The following is an 18,952-nucleotide window of genomic DNA, read 5'->3' on the forward strand; positions in this document are numbered from 1 at the left end:
AGCTAGAAATGTTTGTTTTAAAAACGTTCTCAAAATGTTACATGTAATGTTCCAGTAATGTTTTCTTTTGGTTCCTGGGACATTTTAAGATAACGTTCTCTAAAAACATCCTAAAAATGTTTGGTGACAACCTTCTTAAAATGTTAAGTTATAACATTGTTAGAACATTATGCCCAAACGTTCCTCAAAACATTTTCAGCGGGAAGTTTTAATCATTAATTCATAATCATCTTTTTTTTTTACTGACTCTGTTGTGTTATCAAACATTGTTTAAATTCATAGTGGAAGGTCACAGTTCCCAGTGATACTTTCTACTACACAGCATGTTGGATTTTTATGTCATTAAGACTCAGTGAAGTGTTGAAACAATTCAATGTATATGTACAAATCATACATACAGTAAATGATACTATTATATAATTTGGATGTTTTTTCCCCACATTGAAACAAGGTTAAAAGTCCCTGTCAGTCTAAACCTCAGTGACCTGCACTGAGAGTAACTGTCTCTGTCTTTACTCAACATACCAGACTCTCTGGGTCACACTGGACAGGCTCTGTAACTAACTCATTGTTCAAATTCAAATTCTTAGCATCTTATCACTTATTGTAATACATTTAAAATACTTTAATTCTTACATCTGGTCATTTTCATTGAGTTGTATTTATATACGACCAGTTTGATAACACCTAAACAACGTGATGACATGTGATACAAGGAATGCTGAAAGCAGGTAAACAACCTCACTTTACAAGAGTTTCAAAATGTCTTAATGTGATACTGAGCTAATTTAGTGAAAATTCCAAATTACAATGTTGCATTTAATTACCACCCATGATTCATAACAATACACATCATTTATTTGATTTTAAGGGGGAAAAATATCATTTAACACATTATTTCTTTAAGTTAGCAGATATTTATAACTCTCAGACATTTATCATTTTAATAGACCTTTAACAATGGCAGAAAGGGTAAAATTAACTTTATTTCATGAATTGTTGCATTTTTTTACTGACGGAATTTGATCATGTTGTGTACATCATTACTGGTGAATACAAATCCAACAAAACAATACCACAATGATTTATAATGAAGAATTCCATTTATGGGACCAGTATGAGCTACTGTACATGTTTCATGTATGCACTGTACAAAGATTAACCATCTCTTCTAATCACCCACAGGAAAACATGTATTTAACACACTCAGGACTCAAAGTGTCTTGGATTTTTTACTTATTGTTTACAATTGTTTGTACTGGTATCATATGTCTGGCTTTTAACCATGTGGTGTCTCTCTTGATCGCTGCATTCTTTCAAACAGATGAATTAGGCCAGACTGTGTATGTAATCACTGATTAATATAAATTCTCAAATTCATTTATTTGTAAATTTCCAATAACTGTAAAGACCCAGCTCCATGTGTGTCTTAGTCCTGTGTTTGGCTGTGAAAGCCAGTCTTGGTACAGTTAGCGGTTCAGACAGCAGACATGAATCTGCAGCAAAAGCATTCGAGGTGAGTGACGCTACATCCACAGCTGTCTTCCCTGGTGTCTCACACGCTCTCTACTCTGGTCCTCTGGAAACTCCGTAATAAAAGAGAATGTTTTGTTAAGTTTAAAACAGATGTCTTAAATAAATTAAGTGTGAATCTGTTAACTTAAACTTTTACTACACATACCTCCATGCCCCTGAGTGCTGGTACGTCTTGCCAGCCTGTAACAGGTGAACAAAGTCCCACCATATTGTCTGTCTACTCCAGTAGAGCCACATATGTAATGCTGAGTTGTGCACCAGCAAAGGTTTAATAAGGGAACTGTAATCCGACTGCTAAAACTGTTCAAAAAAGACTATTTTCACCATTACGCATATTTGTTAGTTGTGTTGTAATTTATCTGCACTTCAGCACATTGGTTTTGAAATGAAACCATTGCAAATGAGTTATACTTCATGCACGGACCTACTTTGTATTACAATATTGTATTACATTGACATTTTGAAATTAACATTCAGTCTATACCTGCACAATGTTACTTAATACATTTATAACATTTCATGTTTGTATAGGCTTTGGAAACATGTGCTGTGCAACATCTGGATGTTGTTTTGAAGTGTTTCCACGTTAATTTGTTCACACAGCATCTGCTTACGTTTGAGGCTGCACTTTATTATCACCCATTGTACTTAAACAATGAAAAACTAGAAGATTATCCTCAGTATTTGACTTATTTACGACTCTTTATTACCTGCTTCGTTTGTATGTGTTTTTGTTGCTTTCATCGTCTACACCGAACACTGACGGAAGGCTGTTCTGTTTATTCTTTAACTGTTATATGCCATCACTGAGGCAGCCAAAATGATTCTAATCCGTGTGATCCACTCTCACTTTTTTGGCAGATTTCCCATTTATCCAATGGACAATTTCCAAAGAAATTGTAACACAGGTCAGTATAGTCAAACACACTCCTCTTGATTTGATGCAGCTGGAACTATGAACAAAAGCAGACTGTTTTTCCTCTGTTTGTTTTTTTTTTCTTTTTGAATATTTTATTTGCATACACTAAAGAACAGAAACTTCTGGCTTCACAGTGTGATGAAAAGTAACAGTGATCCCAAAACGTACACAAGAGTATAAATATGACTTGAGCCCAAATATACATGACAAGATAGACTGCTGTAAACAGTTTTAACTCTGACAAAGCTTTCCATATTTGGATTTTTGTCCCTTTAAGTTTCAATAAGAGGTTTATTGTTGGAAGATAAACATTTTATACAACTATACAATACTCTCATTATTGTCACTTAAAGGACGGGTTCACAATTTTTCAAGTCTGTCTTAAAACAAGTCAGGAGCCTAAATGAACATTGAAACATGTTTTTCTTGCTGTAATCATTCCTCCTGTTCATACTGACCATTAGAAGATCCCTTCACAATGTACTTACAATGTAAGTGATGGAGGACAAAATCCACAGTCCTCCTTCTGTGCAAAAATGTATTTAAAAGTTTATCTGAAGCTAATATGAAGCTTCAGCGTCCAAATGAGTCAAATCAAGTAGATATCTTTCAACGTTACAGTCTTTTTAGTGCCAAAGTTCCTCTTTTTGTTACTACAACAGGGAAACACTGTCCGAGGAAACACAGAGGGAATTTGATGCTAAAAAGACTGTAAATGTGTCAGATATCCACTTGATGTGACTAACTCAGACTGATGAAGCCTCATATAAGCTTCACATCAACTTTTAAACGACTGTGTGGACACACTGTGGATTTTGGCCTCCATCACATACATTAAAAAGCACATTTGAAGGATCTTTTAACAGCCAGTATGAACAGGAGGAATGATTACGGCGAGGAAAACTTAAATGATGCAGGAAAACTGTCTTGTAATCATCGCTACGCTGCTGTTTTTGAAACAACTCCGTTTGCAGGTGACGTGGGAGGAGAGGGGCTTTTGAGTGGTAACGGCTCCCCAGGTGCCACCAAGGCGACGATATTCTCCTTCTTGGACAACCAGAAAGCCGGGTAAAGAGGCTCCAGGAACTCTGCCTTGTACTCGTGTATGAGCGTCATGGTTTCGTCCACGCCATAAAAACTGAGGAGGCCTTGCGTGTAGTCCACGTACACCCCGATACGGGTGAACTTCTCCACGCTGAGAGGTGTTTCCACGTCGCTGTGCCAGGCGGAGAAGGTGCGTCCGTTCCACTGGATACACCAGGAGAAGTTGTTTCCTGTGATGCAGCTGTTGCCTTCGCTGCCCTTGCGGTCGATGCTCTTGTAGGTCAGGCCGATGTGAGTGCCCTCGCCGCTGATATCCACCTCAAAGTAGTGGCGTCCCAGATAGAAGCTCTCTGTTGCAAGCACTTGGCGGCAGTTCTCAAACCGCTCAGGTACATCAGGATAAGGATGTTGCCAGGGTGTGGTATTAGTCACCTTCCTGTTTTCTTCTGTCAGACGCAGAAACTTGTGAGCTGTTTCAGCGTCGAAAGTCACCTGGGCGGCATCTGTGGGAGGATTGTGAAAATGTTTACTCATGTAAAATGTAAACACACTGTAGTCAAGACTGAAACTACTACTGAGGTAACCAAGGTCACACCTTTAATATTTTCTCTGGGAATTTAAAGGTTTTTTAAGAAACAAAAGGTGCAGTTTACAGTTTCTAAACCGGTGGATCCATACTGGGGATATTGGGCCATTGCCAAAGAGGAAATGTGCAGACATAAAGCTGAATGAACGTGATTCATTTGGGAACAATAACCGACCACAAGTACTCTAATGCTTGTAAAAGATGGCCAGACTTGATAGAAAAACAGATGGTGTGAATTGAGCAAATCCAAAAAAGAAGCAAGTCTGTTTACTGAATTCACTGTCAGTATATTGAAAGAGACTTGTGACAGTTTGGGCAAAGTTTAATTTGCATTTTTAATTTGCACAAAAGAAATTAAAAGGGTAACACTTTATAATAAAGGTACGAAACAATAAAGTCCCCCTCCACTCAAAAACATGTTTTTCTTCTTGCTCCTACAGTCGAATGTTTGAGCTTCACTGAGCAGAATGATGTATGTGCAGAGTTTGACACTTGAAGACTGTTTTCACATTTATCTGCTGAAAGTAGAAAGTTTCTCTGAAGTCATTAAAAATCCAGTTTTAAAAAGGGGCCAAGAGTATAATTTGTGACATCACAAATAATTTGTAAGGTCCTATATTCAACTTCCACAAGTTTAACTTCTGAAATGAAATATATTTGCATGTTTATAGACTGGAATTTAATGAGGGAGAAAAAGGAGAATTAACTTCAAGGATTTAAACAAGATAATTTGACTTTTTTTGTGGAAAAACCATATCAGACACAAATTACTATTCAAAGTAGAGTATTTTAAATACATCTGAAAATATGACTGGAGGAGATTTTTAACTACTGCGTGACTGATGATGATGAATTTCTGTGGCTCACCTTTAACAAATAATCAAGTCACCATGACTCTGCAGTTTGTGATAAGTGATCAGTTAGGGAATGTTAATTCACAGTTACCTCATACATTAATTATATACACCACCAAATAAGAGTCTCATGCATTTGATCAGCCTCTCTGAAATCAGATCAGTACTTATTTTCAGAGAAATATGAAGCTTTTATTCATCAATCTATTCATCAGATGAATAGTCTTCACACATCACATTTACAAGCTTGGAGGTAAAACATACGTTTTTTTGTAAATGTATTTATTATTTTATTATTACTGTTTTATTATATTTGTTTAACGTTAACGCTAACGAGTATGATGACATGACACTAGTTCGCATTTGTTATTGAAGTTAGAAATCCGGTGAAGTGAAATCAAAACATTATTAATTAGTAAATTAATTGTCATTTAGCTGCACTTGACATTAGTGGGCTGTTAATCTCCAGACAGTGTTTCTATCATGACGTGTAGAGTGTGCTGATGGGTCTGCAATCCTCTGCAATTACTGAAACCCTGTTAATGTGCTGGCACATCAATTAATGCATTAAACATTCATTAATTGATGATCTATTAAGTGTTAATTAATCACATAAAGTTATTAATGGTGAACAACAGGAATTCATGATACTTTCTGCAAATGTGTCATGAATTAATGAATACTGTATGTTTTGTACCTTCAATATAAAGTGTTACCAGTGTTACTGACAAACTAATGAGAAAACACGTAGGTTCTTCTTGTGCTGTCTCAATAAAATTCAACTTCACAATAGTTTAAGTGGTTGATGTGAACTCACTAATCTACAAGTTGGGGATGGAGGTGTGGCGAGGCGGCATGAATCTTTGTTTGGCATCCAAAGGGGGGATTAGGCAGAAAAAGGTTAAGGAACAGCATTTCTAAGCAAACCCAAACAGGAACAAAGAGCTGTGATTGCACTTAGTTCCTTCATTCAGCCTTCAGGCCACCTAACTGAACCATATAATACAATTTAATTTATCTGATCCAGAGCCACAGTAGCTGCTCCCCGAAATGCTTCACATGCACAGATTTTATGATGTGGGTTGGGAGGACTGGGACTCATGACCACAGTATTTCTAACATCCGGACTGTAGCCATGACTGCGGTATCTGAGTGCATTGGCCCATATTCAAATATTGGCCATATTATATTACTACATATTAAATATCAAATATCTTCAAAGACACTTACACTTGAGGAAGTCTGCACGAATCTCTGGATCTGGTAATGATATGTTCTGTTTTGCTGCAACAATCGCATGAACTGTTGTCTTTATTCCCATTTTATCTGAAATGAAAGAAAAAATATATATTTCAGTCTCTGAAAATACATCACAGTTTGGATTTTATTTGCTTGAAATTAGTTTCACATCAGAGGGAAACAAGTGGAGCAGCTCCCGCAGGTGACCTAATATGTATTAAATTGTGACACATAGAAGAGGTGACTCAGCTCATGTGGCTTTTATATTTAGACACCTTTTATATCTCTGCCACCGCTGCGCACCTGAGCTCCGCGGCGATGAAACACAGGCGGAAAATTCTTCACATGTGTGAACACGCCCCGACAGCCAGAGAACTATTTGTACATCTACAATTTGCTGCTGGAATGTTGTTTCCATCTGGAGCCTGTTTTGTGCTGATGTTACAGAGCGTGAACTCACCATTCTTGCATGTCTCTTTAACTTTCTCTATGTATGAAGACACAAGCATGGCGCACAGCTCCTGCGTGGAGTCGACGATCACACGGCTGAAGGAATTCAGACGGTCCATCAGGCCGATGTAGATCCCAGGCAGAGAGTTATCAGTGGCTTCTTTCTTCCACTCTGAATACTCCTGTAAAACAAACACAGAGCCCTTTAATGGATAAGAACATGAGGATATTTGCAGCCTTCAGGCATGACTTTCATCTTGGTGTTCTCCTTGAACTTTCACCCCATGTCTGAGATTTGATTCTGGTGGTGTTACCTGCAGGAAGTCCACATCATTTTTGTTTTTGGAGAGCTTCTCCACCTGCGCCTGCGTCTTCTTCAGCTCCGTGCACCTCTGCTCCAGGTGAACCCGGATGCCATCGGCCTGCCTCAGGGCCTGATTCTCCTCGCCCTCCAGGATCTCCGTCAGCTCCTGCTTTGCCCTCTTCACCACTGCCTGCAGCTCTTCGAACTGTCTTTCAATCACCGCTCGTACCTCTGTCACCGAATGCTGTGGAATAAAGCCTTGAACTTCAGATTGCACCGATTGGACTGAGCGTTCTTTACATTCTTTACATTCTGCGAGAGGAAGTGATGCATATTAGACATAAGTGCAAGCTCAAACAGGGAATGCTTTGTTGTTTCTTAACCACTTTCAACAACATGAAAAACGACTCCTCGCACACCTATCCTGATGGTGTTATGTTACAGATCCATCATTTAGGAGGATCTGTTCTTACCTTCTCACTGATCTGTTGGAATTTAAATATATACGAAACAGGAATCAATTGGGAAAACACTGTCAAGGCAACGAGTGAAAGCAGCCATCTCTGTCAGACATTTATAAAAAGCTAAATCAAGACCATCCTCTCTTTAAGGAATTTGATATCCTGCCCTCTGCTCAGAGATACAGGTTTCCAAAAACTTGGTGCAACGGGTTCAGGTTTTCATTATTTTTCTTGCGGTTTTCCTTGCCTTTAAAAGGATAGGCTCACAAGTCTGTCCTAAAACAACGGTCAGGTGCCCAGATACACACTGACAAATGTTTTTTTTGTTGTAATCATTCCTCCTGCTCATACTGACTGTTGAGAGATCTTTTAATAACGCTGAAGCTAATATGGAGCTTCAATCATCCAAATTAGTCAAATCAAGTTAATATCTTTCAAAGTTTTTACCACCAAATTTCCTCTTTTTGTTACTATACTTCTACCGCAGCTCAACAGGGAACAACTGTTAAGACACAAAGAGGGAATTTGATGCTAAAAAGACTGTAAATGTGTCAGATATCCACTTGATATGACTAACTCAGACTGATGAAGCCTCATATAAGCTTCAGATAAACTTTTAAATACATTTTTGCCCAAAGCGAGGCCTGGATTTTGGCCCCCATCACTTACATTGGAAGCACATTTGGAGATCTTCTAATGTTCGGTGTGAACAAGAGGAATGATTACAACAAGAAAAACTTGTTTCATTATTTATTTGGGCTCCTGACTGTTGTTTTAAGACAGACTTGAAAAATTGTGAGCCTATCCTTTAACATACATCTGTATTGCCTGGATTGCCTGGTACTTTTAATCTCTTTTATTTATCATGCTGTGTTTTCATGGTTTTGTATTTTATTATTTTTGTCCTCTTTTGGGACAATAAAGATCTGAACTGAACACCTCGGGGAAACCTGTCTGGCTTGGGAGGTTCCAATACCTCGGGGCTTACAAGCTGGTGGATTCTCAAGCCAAAAATAGCAGCCGCCAACTCGTGTGTTAAATACACATTGTGACATTCTTGTGACACACACGGTGAGCTCATTTCAGATTAGTCACGAGTGTGTTTACCTCGATAGAGACTGTGTTGAGTTGCAGTTTGTTGATGGCGTTCTCCGCCGCGGTCACCGTCTTCACCATCTCGGTCTGCTTGTCTCTTAGTTCCCTCTATGAACATGAACAAGAAAAGAACAGATTACAGCCGCATGTTTCCTCACAAACCTCATCTCATGCTGTCATGCTGGAAATATGTCAGATCCTAACAGAAAGCATGTGTATTCAGCAGATGTAAACATGTAGGCCGTTTCTTCAGGAAAACTCTGTTGTTTCCTAGTTTCCTCAACTCTATGGGGGTCACACATCCTTTCCTTTGCTCAGACATTGGCTTGTTTTCTGTTTCAAGTCTGAATTCCTTTGGCAAGTTCAGGCAGCTCTGGAGCTGAAGCTGACTTTCCATTTTCCATTAAGTTTTAGACCCTCTGGGGACGTTTTCTTCGCTTGAGACAGTGTGGTGGGCATCAAGTCTATGTTAGGAAAAAAAGCTACAGTTTGAGGAACTATTAAATACTAAACAGCCTGGATTCCAATAATAATTTAATGTATGAGGAATTTATTTTTGAGAGGGGTATAAGGCAGAGATGTCCTCTTCCCCCACTCCTCTTTACATGTTTTTACTCATGGTTTATCTATTGACTCTGTTTGTTCTGAGGTGCTGCCTATATTGACCATAGTAATGTTTTGTTCAACCTGTCTTTTAACTTAGATTCTCTACCCAGTAAAAGTTTAAAATGCTCTTAAATTAAATCTTAAATCATCTCACAGCTGAAAAGTTTTGTGCAGCTTTTAACCCAAGTGCAGTGTTGTTTTCTTCAAGCAGACGTAGATTGTCTAGTCCAATCTTTTAACACTCATTGCTCCGCCATCTTGGATAAAGTGGCTCCTTGTAAATTGTGATCTCTGTGTGACCCTAACCGAGCTAAACAACATGATTAAAGATGTGAGGGCTTCTTATTTTTCCAACCTTATCTCCACCAGTAAACACAACCCCAAAGTCCTGTTTGACGCTATTAACAACATCGTCACTCCAGCACCTCCGCATGTGCCTGTTTGGTCAAATAAGGACTGCAGCAATTTTCTCTCTTTGTTGGTAAGATTAGAGATGTCAGAGCTCAAATTTCCATACAAGACCTCACTGATCTGGCGGTTAATATGAGATCCTCCTCCTGTCCTGTTGACATTTTATCCACTTCTGTGCTTAAAAATACACTTGAGTGTATTAGTCCATGCCTGGTTTCTATTATAAACAACTCCCCACAATCTGGTTGTGTCCCAGCATACTTCAAACACGCAGTTGTTCAGCCCCACCTGAAAAAAACTAACCTTGATCCAAACAGTCCCAATAACTACAGGCCTACATCCAAGCTGCCTTTTATTTCAAAAATCTTAGAGAAAGTTGTTGCCAAACAGCTCACTGCTGTCTTGACTGCACACAACATTTTAGATAAATTCCAATCAGGTTTCTGTCAGAAGCAGAGTTTCAAATGACATAATGATGTCTTCTGATGTGGGTGAGTGTTCCATTTTAGTGCGGCTGGATCTTAGCGCACTGTGTATCACAGAATAATGATCGAAAGGCTCAGACAGTGTGTGGGTGTCTCAGGGAACGCCCTGGACTGGTTCTCCTCCTACCTCTCAGATAAGAGTTTTTCTGTGTCTCTTGGTCCTTACATGACCGAAACTGCTGCTCTTTCCTGTGGTGTGCCTCAAGGTTCTGTTTTGGGTCCTATTTTGTTTGCTTTATATATGCTCACCCTAGGTCAGGTCATCAGCAAATTTAGTGATATTTCCTATCACTGATACACTGATGATATTCAGCTCTATGTCTCCCTGAAAAACTGTCTGTGTTGCACAACTGTCTGACTGCCATTAAGGACTGGATGTCAAACAACTTCTTACAGCTTAATACTGACAAGACAGAGGTTCTTATCATTGCCTCTGACAGTATAGCTCCCAAGGTTGCTAAGAGTATTGGGTCTCTTTCCTCAGCCGTTTGGTCTAATTTAAGAAATCTTGGTGTTATATTTGACCAGGCTATGCATTTCAATCAGCATATTAAATCACTGACCCGTACATGTTTTTTCCAGCTAAGAAATATCACAAAACTCAAGTCTGGTGTAACACAGCCGGAGCTTGAAATGATTATTCACGCTTTTATATCGTCCCAGCTGGAGTATTGTAACTCCATTCTCACTTGTCTCAGCAAGTCATCTCTAAACCGTTTACAAATGCTGCTGCAAGGCTGTTAACCAAGTCCAACAGGATGACTCATATTACACCTATTTTAAGCTCTTTATATTGGTTTCCCATTCATTTTAGAATACATTTTAAGGTTCTTATTATCACGTATAGAGCCCTCCATGGACAGACACCTGAGTACATCAGTGATCTTCTCCATCCCTATATCGCCAGTAGGTCACTTAGGTCCTCCGACCAGGACCTACTGGCTGTCCCTCGCTCTCGGCTCAATACTAAAGGTGATTGTTCCTTTGCAATCGTGGCTCCAACACTATGGAACTCTCTTCCTTTACATATATGGTCTGCATTCTCTGTAGATGCTTTAAAAAAGCAATTGAAGACCCATCTTTTATAATTAAATTTTATATATGTTAACACTGATATAAATTTGTTTGCAGATGATCTTTTGAAATATTTAACAAACTTGTAGAAATCCATTTCAACACTTAGTTGTCTCAGATTATAAAACAGATTGTGGACATGATTCAGTTATTTAAATGGACAGCCAATATGCAATACTCAAGAATTAGTAATTTGTGACTAAAAACAACAGATACATGAAATAATATTGATTCGCTACTTGGTAATATGAAGGCCGGGTTAATCAAATTGATTAATCTTCCTATAAACATCGCAAGATTATTTAATGCATTTTTTCCTTTGATCCTAACTGACTTTATGTAGTCAAATAAAACTCATAAGATTAAAAGGAATTGAATGTACCGGATTTAGGCCACGATTGAAGATGCAAAAGTATCTTCTCAAAATCTATTTTATTTTCAGAGGACAAAACTATAAATAATATTAAATGTACAATAAAATTCACTTTAAGTATATTCTTTATATCATCCGATATTTATCTCCATCAGAAGAAAATCCCTATAACCTGATTTTAATGTTTTCTTCATCAGTGACAATTATTATTTTAAAGTTACTCAATGCTTTTCTACCCCTCTAAGCTCTGAATAACTTGTACACATGCTGTAGCTAATCCCAAAGCAGAAGCTCGGTGGTGACAAGTGGCCGCTAACATCACCAGAAACACAAACAGTCATTGTCTGGCATCATGACAGATATCTGTCACAGCCACTAAATCAACAGCTATCAATCTTTTGTGGAGGAATTTGTGCCAGACGTGTAATAAAATTAACTACTAGGTTTATGTTTTGTTTTCGATTGAAGCTCCAGAGACCAAATCTTTTTTTTTTTTTTTTTTTTTTTTTAACTGAAAGTAATGCTCTCTTTTTCAGGAACGCCCTGATCACATTCACACAGTTACACATTCATACCTGAAAGCTGCCCTGTACAACCACAGTCTGATCTGCTGGCCAAGGGCCTTCCTCAAGGGCATGTCAGTGGTGGTAATGAGGGAGGGGCCTAGATTTATCCTGCTGGCCCGGGGGATTGAACCAGTGCCCCTCCAGTCACAAGCACGCTTCTCTAACCTTTAAGCCACCACCGCCTGAAAATCTACATTGAACTGTCAGGATTCAACTAAACAGAGATGTGAGTTATGTAATAGTTTTCTCTAAAAGGAGGTTTTGGAGTTACCTTGTGAGGCAGCTGGATTCACGAGACCATGAGATCATGCAAGAATCCATCTTGTCAGGCTTCAAGATATGCGCTCTTATATTATAAAGTAGCGAAACCAATCAGCATCCTAGAACTGTTACAGGCAGCTACGGGTGTGGTTTAGGTGTGACAACAGTGAGAAGCGGTTGACAGATGGTTCATCCAATCACCTGCCAAGTATTTTTTTTAAAGTGCTTGTCCTTTTCCAAACAGTTTCAGTTCAGTGTCACAAACCATCTGGCGTATGAGGTTAGGTTTGGACTGAACAAATGTGGAACATGAGCTCTGAAGAGGAAGTTATTTCACTCTATTGTCTTTTATGTTTTTCTTGCCTGTCCTGTGGAAATCTCTTTAAACATAAACCTAAAAAAAAGGGAAATGTTTGAGAGTTGAGAGTTTTTCCATGTGAACAACACATGGAAAAGCCTTAGCAACAAAAACTAAGGAACGGACGGCCTTTTGTGGGCATGAGTGAATAATCTGATGTCAGTTCGATGTGGAAGGTTAATTTGCAAACGGAGCATTTAGATCAGACTGAAGCCCTGCTTTTTGACTTGAAGGCAACATTTTTACATATGTTTACCTCAAGTTTGGGAACTTTCACCATGTTTAACAGTCAACATTAAAAGAGTATAGAAATGACAGAAAATCACAAAAAGCATGTTATGTCCCCTTTAAAAAGGTTTTGCATGACAGTAAATGCAAATGTGCTGAATGAGATCATAGACAGTGAAAGTAGAGGTTGCATCTCTATTGACTCTATGGTCTATCCCAGCAGTGTTTGCCTTACAGCTCTAATGAAGCTGTTTGCGGTTTTGCAACAACAGACTGCAAATAACAGGTGTAGGCTAAAAGCTACAGATCTCTGCAGGAATCTGGACTGGAATTCTTGAACCTGAGGGTCACCGACTGTCAAAAAAGGAGACAAATGACACTTTGGCTGAAGCTTTAGCTGAAGCTTCAGCTTTCTCTGCGTCAGCGGGGCAAAATAGATTTGAGTATTAAGTTTCCAGGATGCTGCAGAGCCAAAAAATGTTGTTAATAACTGAAAGCAAGCTCATGATTTGATTATCTTTGCAGCGGATATTAAGCCAGAATTAGACCTAATTGGATTTAGGCAATAAGAGGGGCACTGTGAAAACAACTGTGATGGATTTTGAGTGTAAAGTTCATCCTCTCCTTGCTGGTGTTGAAAGTTGCAACCATCAAAGCCGCTCAGTTAGACGCTGCTATAAATATCTCTTCTTAAACATGTGGAAGCACCAATGTGGATATGATTTTCATGATCAGTTGAAAAACAGACCAAATAAAAGGGGCCATTTATATTATTTTAATGTAATTAAACTTTCTTTTCGCTTCATGTTATCACTCACTAAGAATTCTTTTCATCCCTATTTACCTGCTGAGACTCGAAAAATAAAATAAAAGAAATAAAAGAAAACATTCATCGAGGCTAGATGTCAGATAACAAAAGCACACAGGAGACTTGCTGTAATTTGAGAATGTTGTGGAGTTGTGTTCAAGTACACCTAATGGAAGACTTGGGCTGAATGTGGATATAAGTTTCACTAATCTTTTGATAAGTACTTTTTAATTAAGAATTTTGTTTATAAAATGTCAAAAATGCTGAGTCACAGTTTCCCACAGCCCAAAGTACGGTCTTCAAATTGCTTGTTTTGTCTGACTAACGGTCCAAAACCAAAATATATTAAATTTACAATGATATAAAACACAGGCGCAGGAAATCTGGAGCCAGTGAATGGATATTTTGCTTGCTAAATCATTTAAACCGGTTATTTCCAAACTTAAGATCTCACTGATTATAAAAAGATAAGGAAGAAAAAATCTGTTACACAACAATGTTTATTCTCTCTCACTTCTGCTTGTTTTCCTGTGAAATACAAAATAGTTTGACCTCTCCGAGCCTCTAAAAGGCCTTCAAAAGAGGACAAATCGGAGAAGAAAATATCACTTTTTGATTGTTAATTCATGTCCTGACTGAACTATAACCTGTGATGAGGGGGCAGAATTTTAAGGAATCACAACCAAAAAATGCTGAGAACCACTGACTAAGATGTAAAAGATGAATGTGTCAAAGATTAACTTAATATATACATATATATATATATATATATATATATATATATATATACTGTATTAATGTGCAGTGTTAAGGAGTTGTAATGAAGGGGGAATAATAAATCTGAGAACACCTGCCTCTATCCGTCTGCGAGCCTCCACCACAGGCACGGTGTTGTGGCCCTTGTGATCCTCCGTCACACAGTCTTGACAGATGCAGCAGTCGTCAGCGCAGCAGAAAAGTTCCAGGGGCCACTTGTGGCTCTCGCATGTCCGCCTCTCGATGTCCCTGAGCGGCTCCACCAGCCGGTGGTTCTGAAACTTTGGGTTCTCCAGGTGAGGCCGGAGGTGGGCCTCGCAGTAGGACACCAGGCAGGTGAGGCAGGACTTGAGGGCTCTGCAGGGGCTCTCGATACACGAATCACACACCACGTCGTCGGGGCCCAAAGGTTCCACCTTCACCTCCTCTTCTTTTTCCTCCTCTTTTGCTCCATTTGTCTGCGGCTCTGCCTGTTTCTTGTCCTCTTCAGGCTTCTTGGGGTCCTCAGACTCCTTCAGATCTTGTTGTATTTTGATCTCCTCTGTTGCCTTTGAATCTTGATTTTGCTCCTCTTTGCTCTTAATCGCAGGAGCTTCAGCCTCTGTTCCATTCTGTTTGACAGGTTCAGGCTTGTCAGGGCTCTGCAGGCACTTGGGACATCCTTGACTTGTGTCCCCGAGGCAGGAGACGCAAACAGAGTGACCACAGGCTGCCGGCTGGTTTTCACTCAGGACACCTGAACAGACGCTGCACAGCTTCTGCTGCTTGAAGATGGGAGCTGCTTCTTCAGCTGCTGTAGCTGCCATGTCTCCAGTCGTCCTCTGTCTGCCCGGCTTCACTTCCACACTCTTATGCTCCCTGAATGTGACTGGCTCAGGCACTTTTACAGCAGGCAGTTCCTGGATTACTGAAGAGCCTACAAAGCCGCACCTAGATGATGTGAACGTCAGTCAAGCCACATAGTTTCAGTCTAAATGTTATCCGCCCACTTCAGCACTCACATGCAACCAGACAGACCAGCAGGCAAGTAGGCAGACAGGCACACAAACACCCCCATGCACAATCACTGCCCTCCCCTTCCCCGGAGGACAAAGAGCCACAGGGTGGAGCCAACACTGCAAACGAGGAACAGAAGTGTAGAGTTGCATTCTCCCACATGCACTGTGTTTTAAGATGAAACTGAAACTTACAACTTCTATCTGTTTACAGCCTTTTTTCCTTACCTGACTGATGAACTCATCGTCTGCTTCTGTGTTATCTGTCACAGCATGATTGGACTATCTTGATAAAAAAATGAGGAAATCATCACTGCAGCCTTTTGTCTGTTCTCCTGCTTCCTCCATTTCTGCCACTCCAAAGTACAGTGAAAATGCAAATATTGAGAGAATGTAACTTCAGGGCAGATACTGCTGCCATGTGACCAAACCCTGCTGTTATCAAAGTTTTAGAAGTATTTGCTCTTTAGAGACAACTTACTGTATGTGTGAAAAGGTTTTTTTTTTGTTGTAATAAAGAATAAGAGACATTATCAAGTGACTCACTCTCACTCACAGTTAAGAATGGGTGTAACATTTAGAGCAGCTCTGATGTGGTCATATGATTAATCACATGTGTGTGCAGAGAGGAACAGCCAATCAGAGATGTGGATTTCATTTGTGTCTGCCACATTCAAGGCTGGATTTCCAAGTTAGCAAAGCAGGAAACTGCCCAGGCGCTGCAAAAGGCTCAGTTTACTCCATGTAATTTGAATTTCTTTAAAAATTGCACCATATCAACTTCACCAGGTCCTCTACCCTCCCTCTTGTGGTTCTGGTCTTGAAGAGGAAATCTGTCAAAATCTAGTTTTAAGACTTTAATTGTTTTAGTTTCTGTTGAGCTCATTTGTTGTTAAGGTTGTTTTTTTTTATCACTGCACACAGAAAACTGAGGAAAAGATGTTTTAATCCATCCATAGGAGTACTGTAAGACTGCAACCAATAATTATTTTCATTATCAATAGGTCTAACATTATTTTCTTTAATAATCCATTGATTGTTAAGTGTTTAAAATGTCAGAAAATAGTGAAAAATGCCGTTATTGAACATATTCATATGATTTGTTTCTTCTGACTAGCAGCCAAAACCCCAAAGATGTTGAGTTTATTATCATGTAAAATTGAGAAAACTAGCAAATATTCACATATGAGAAGCTGCTACCAGAGAATTTCTGATATTTTTGCTTAAAAAAAGCCTAAATGATTAATCAGTTATCAAAATAGTTTCCAATTAATTTTCCCAACAACAAACTTTCTGGCCACAATGTTAATTTTTTACAAAAATCTTTACATTTATGTGTGATGTTATTCTGTCCAGTATACTGTATTTATAGCCTGTTCTGCTGCCCCCAAGTGGCCAAAAGAATCAGTTAATGCAGCTTCAAGTATTTTGTATTTTGAAGTCAAATAAACAGTCAGATAAACAGATTATGTGTGTGAGTTTTAGTGAGTGATTTTTTCCCCCGTTTAATTCAGAAATTTAAATGATACTGTAGCTGTTATCAGGTCTGTGAACTACGTCTCAAATAAATTATGGATGGTTGTATTTTAGGTTATGTGTGTATAATCTGTTTAAGCAGTAATGTCACTTTAAGAGCAACCTAATATAGGCAGCATATATGTTTGGATACTGGACAATTAGACAGTAAAGGCAATAAAACATTGTTTAGTTCATGAAAATTCTTGTTAAAATGTATTATCAGAAAAAACAGTGAGACAAATCTGTGTCCTCATGTACTGAAACTACAGTACAGTCAATGATGTGCCTTTGAGTGGGGTTAACCATAGATGTTTGGTCTCACATTGGTGAAGTGGGGTAGAAAACAAATCAAGTTCAGAATGACTGAGAGATAAAGAAAAGCAACATGAGGAGTTGTTTTTGCACCATAAACTGCACAAATAATTATAAACTAATGGATAGGAAGAGTGCATAATTAGCTGTTAGCATCTGATCTGGATTTAAATAAAGTGGTGAATTGTCAACTGGTTTTAGATTAGATTTAGATTATATTTTTTTATTTGCACACATATCCAGCAGCACCAGTAATAAGAAATAATAGCGCCAAGTCGGATATATCAGAGCTTTCAGAAAAATCAGTTTCCCAGATGTAATTATGAGGTCGACGTAAACATTATTTACAAGTCGGAAACTCATAATTACAATGATCCGTTATGACATGAACGCAGCATCATACAACAGACCTCTCTTCAAAACAAACAAACAAAAAACAAGAAGATTTAGCAAAATACAAAGAAAATAAAAGACAATTACAGAACATCAGCAGACAGTAATCTTATAAACAGAAAAGTCAAGTCAGTTTTTTAAAACAAAGTAGTGAGGAAGAAAGGCCAGTTTTAAGATAAGACAGCTCACACTGTTACAACATGATGTTTAATGAATCTTGCTGACATTCGTCAAGCTCTGTGATCAGTGCCTGCTGACTTGGTGTGTATAAGTGGCTTTAGACTGCAAATGCATCATATTGTTACACTTCAGGTATGAGGTTTCTCTTTTCATGATCCTTTGTGGCTGATCAATAACACTGATTATGTCCTGTATTAACCGCGGATGTATTATAAGAACTGGACACTGGAATCAAAGATGGCATCTATTATTGGATTTTAAAATCGCTTTTCTAGGCTCGAGGAAAGTAGAGTAGAGAGAGTAATCATTGATCTTGTTTGCAGTTGGAGATGTCCTGTCAGCAGTTTTATAGACGTCTCTTTTATAATGGTGGGCTGTGGGGGAAATGTTTTTTGGGCCACATATTGGCAGCAAGGCTAAGTGGCGGCACCGTATCCAGTTTTTATTAGTATACATCCATGGTATTAATACATTCTCTTATGAGGGAAGCTTCCCCTGCAAACACACAGTCATGCTCACTGTAAATCCAAACAGATTGCTTCACTTTTACCAAACTTGAAAACCAAATTAAAACTAAGCTAGTAATTTATTGAAGGTTAATTTAAATCTGTCATGTTCTGCACATTTCCAGGCCTACATTTATTACATTTATATTGCTGTTAAAAACTCTTTATTTATCTTACTCTGGTCCTTTATGCAGCCCCTCAGTTCAGCTTCTGTCTGAAACAGGCCATTTTAGCTCCTGTCTCTTTAAGGCCCGCCTCCTGATGAGCCCACTCTGTTCTGATTGGTCAGCTTCAGGAAGCTTCCTCCAGCTCCAGAGGCTACGTAAACAAACTATATATAATCAGATTTCAATTCTTTTTTGAAACTTCTCAACTACAACCAAACATGTTTGAGCCAAAATCTGAACAAGTGAACAGCGAACAGCAACAACTTTGTGGTCATGAAGGCAGCAGTTTTACATAAATGATGATATATAAATGACAGAGAATCACAAAAGGCCTGTTATGTTCCCTTTAACACATTGTTCAAGAGTAAAATAAATAGAGCTGCAATGATTAGTCAATTAATTGATTGATTAGCTGCCAACTATTGAACTATTTTAATAATCGATTAATTGCTTGAAGTCATTTAAAA

General features: G+C 38.6%; 1 protein-coding gene across 6 annotated transcripts; it reads right to left on the minus strand.

Moving 5' to 3' along the window:
* Positions 1 to 3,271: 3,271 nt before the first annotated feature.
* On the minus strand, positions 3,272 to 15,984 carry trim16 (tripartite motif containing 16). 6 transcript variants are annotated; one of them, XM_042398570.1, is made up of 8 exons: positions 15,966 to 15,984; positions 15,638 to 15,691; positions 14,513 to 15,344; positions 8,501 to 8,596; positions 6,943 to 7,176; positions 6,639 to 6,810; positions 6,170 to 6,265; positions 3,272 to 4,002 (listed from the first exon to the last, which is right to left on the minus strand). In XM_042398570.1, the coding sequence occupies exons 2-8, from the start codon at positions 15,652 to 15,654 to the stop codon at positions 3,395 to 3,397; spliced, it is 2,055 nt and encodes a 684-aa protein (XP_042254504.1). In that variant the 5' UTR covers positions 15,655 to 15,691; positions 15,966 to 15,984; the 3' UTR covers positions 3,272 to 3,394. The 6 variants fall into 6 exon arrangements, with proteins under 6 accessions (XP_042254504.1, XP_042254502.1, XP_042254501.1 ...); XM_042398568.1 differs by having other exon boundaries at positions 15,638 to 15,695; positions 15,966 to 15,983; XM_042398567.1 differs by having other exon boundaries at positions 15,638 to 15,695; positions 15,891 to 15,980.
* Positions 15,985 to 18,952: the final 2,968 nt, after the last annotated feature.

The sequence above is a fragment of the Thunnus maccoyii genome, chromosome 20 (assembly GCF_910596095.1).
Source record: "Thunnus maccoyii chromosome 20, fThuMac1.1, whole genome shotgun sequence".
Lineage (NCBI taxonomy): Eukaryota > Metazoa > Chordata > Actinopteri > Scombriformes > Scombridae > Thunnus > Thunnus maccoyii.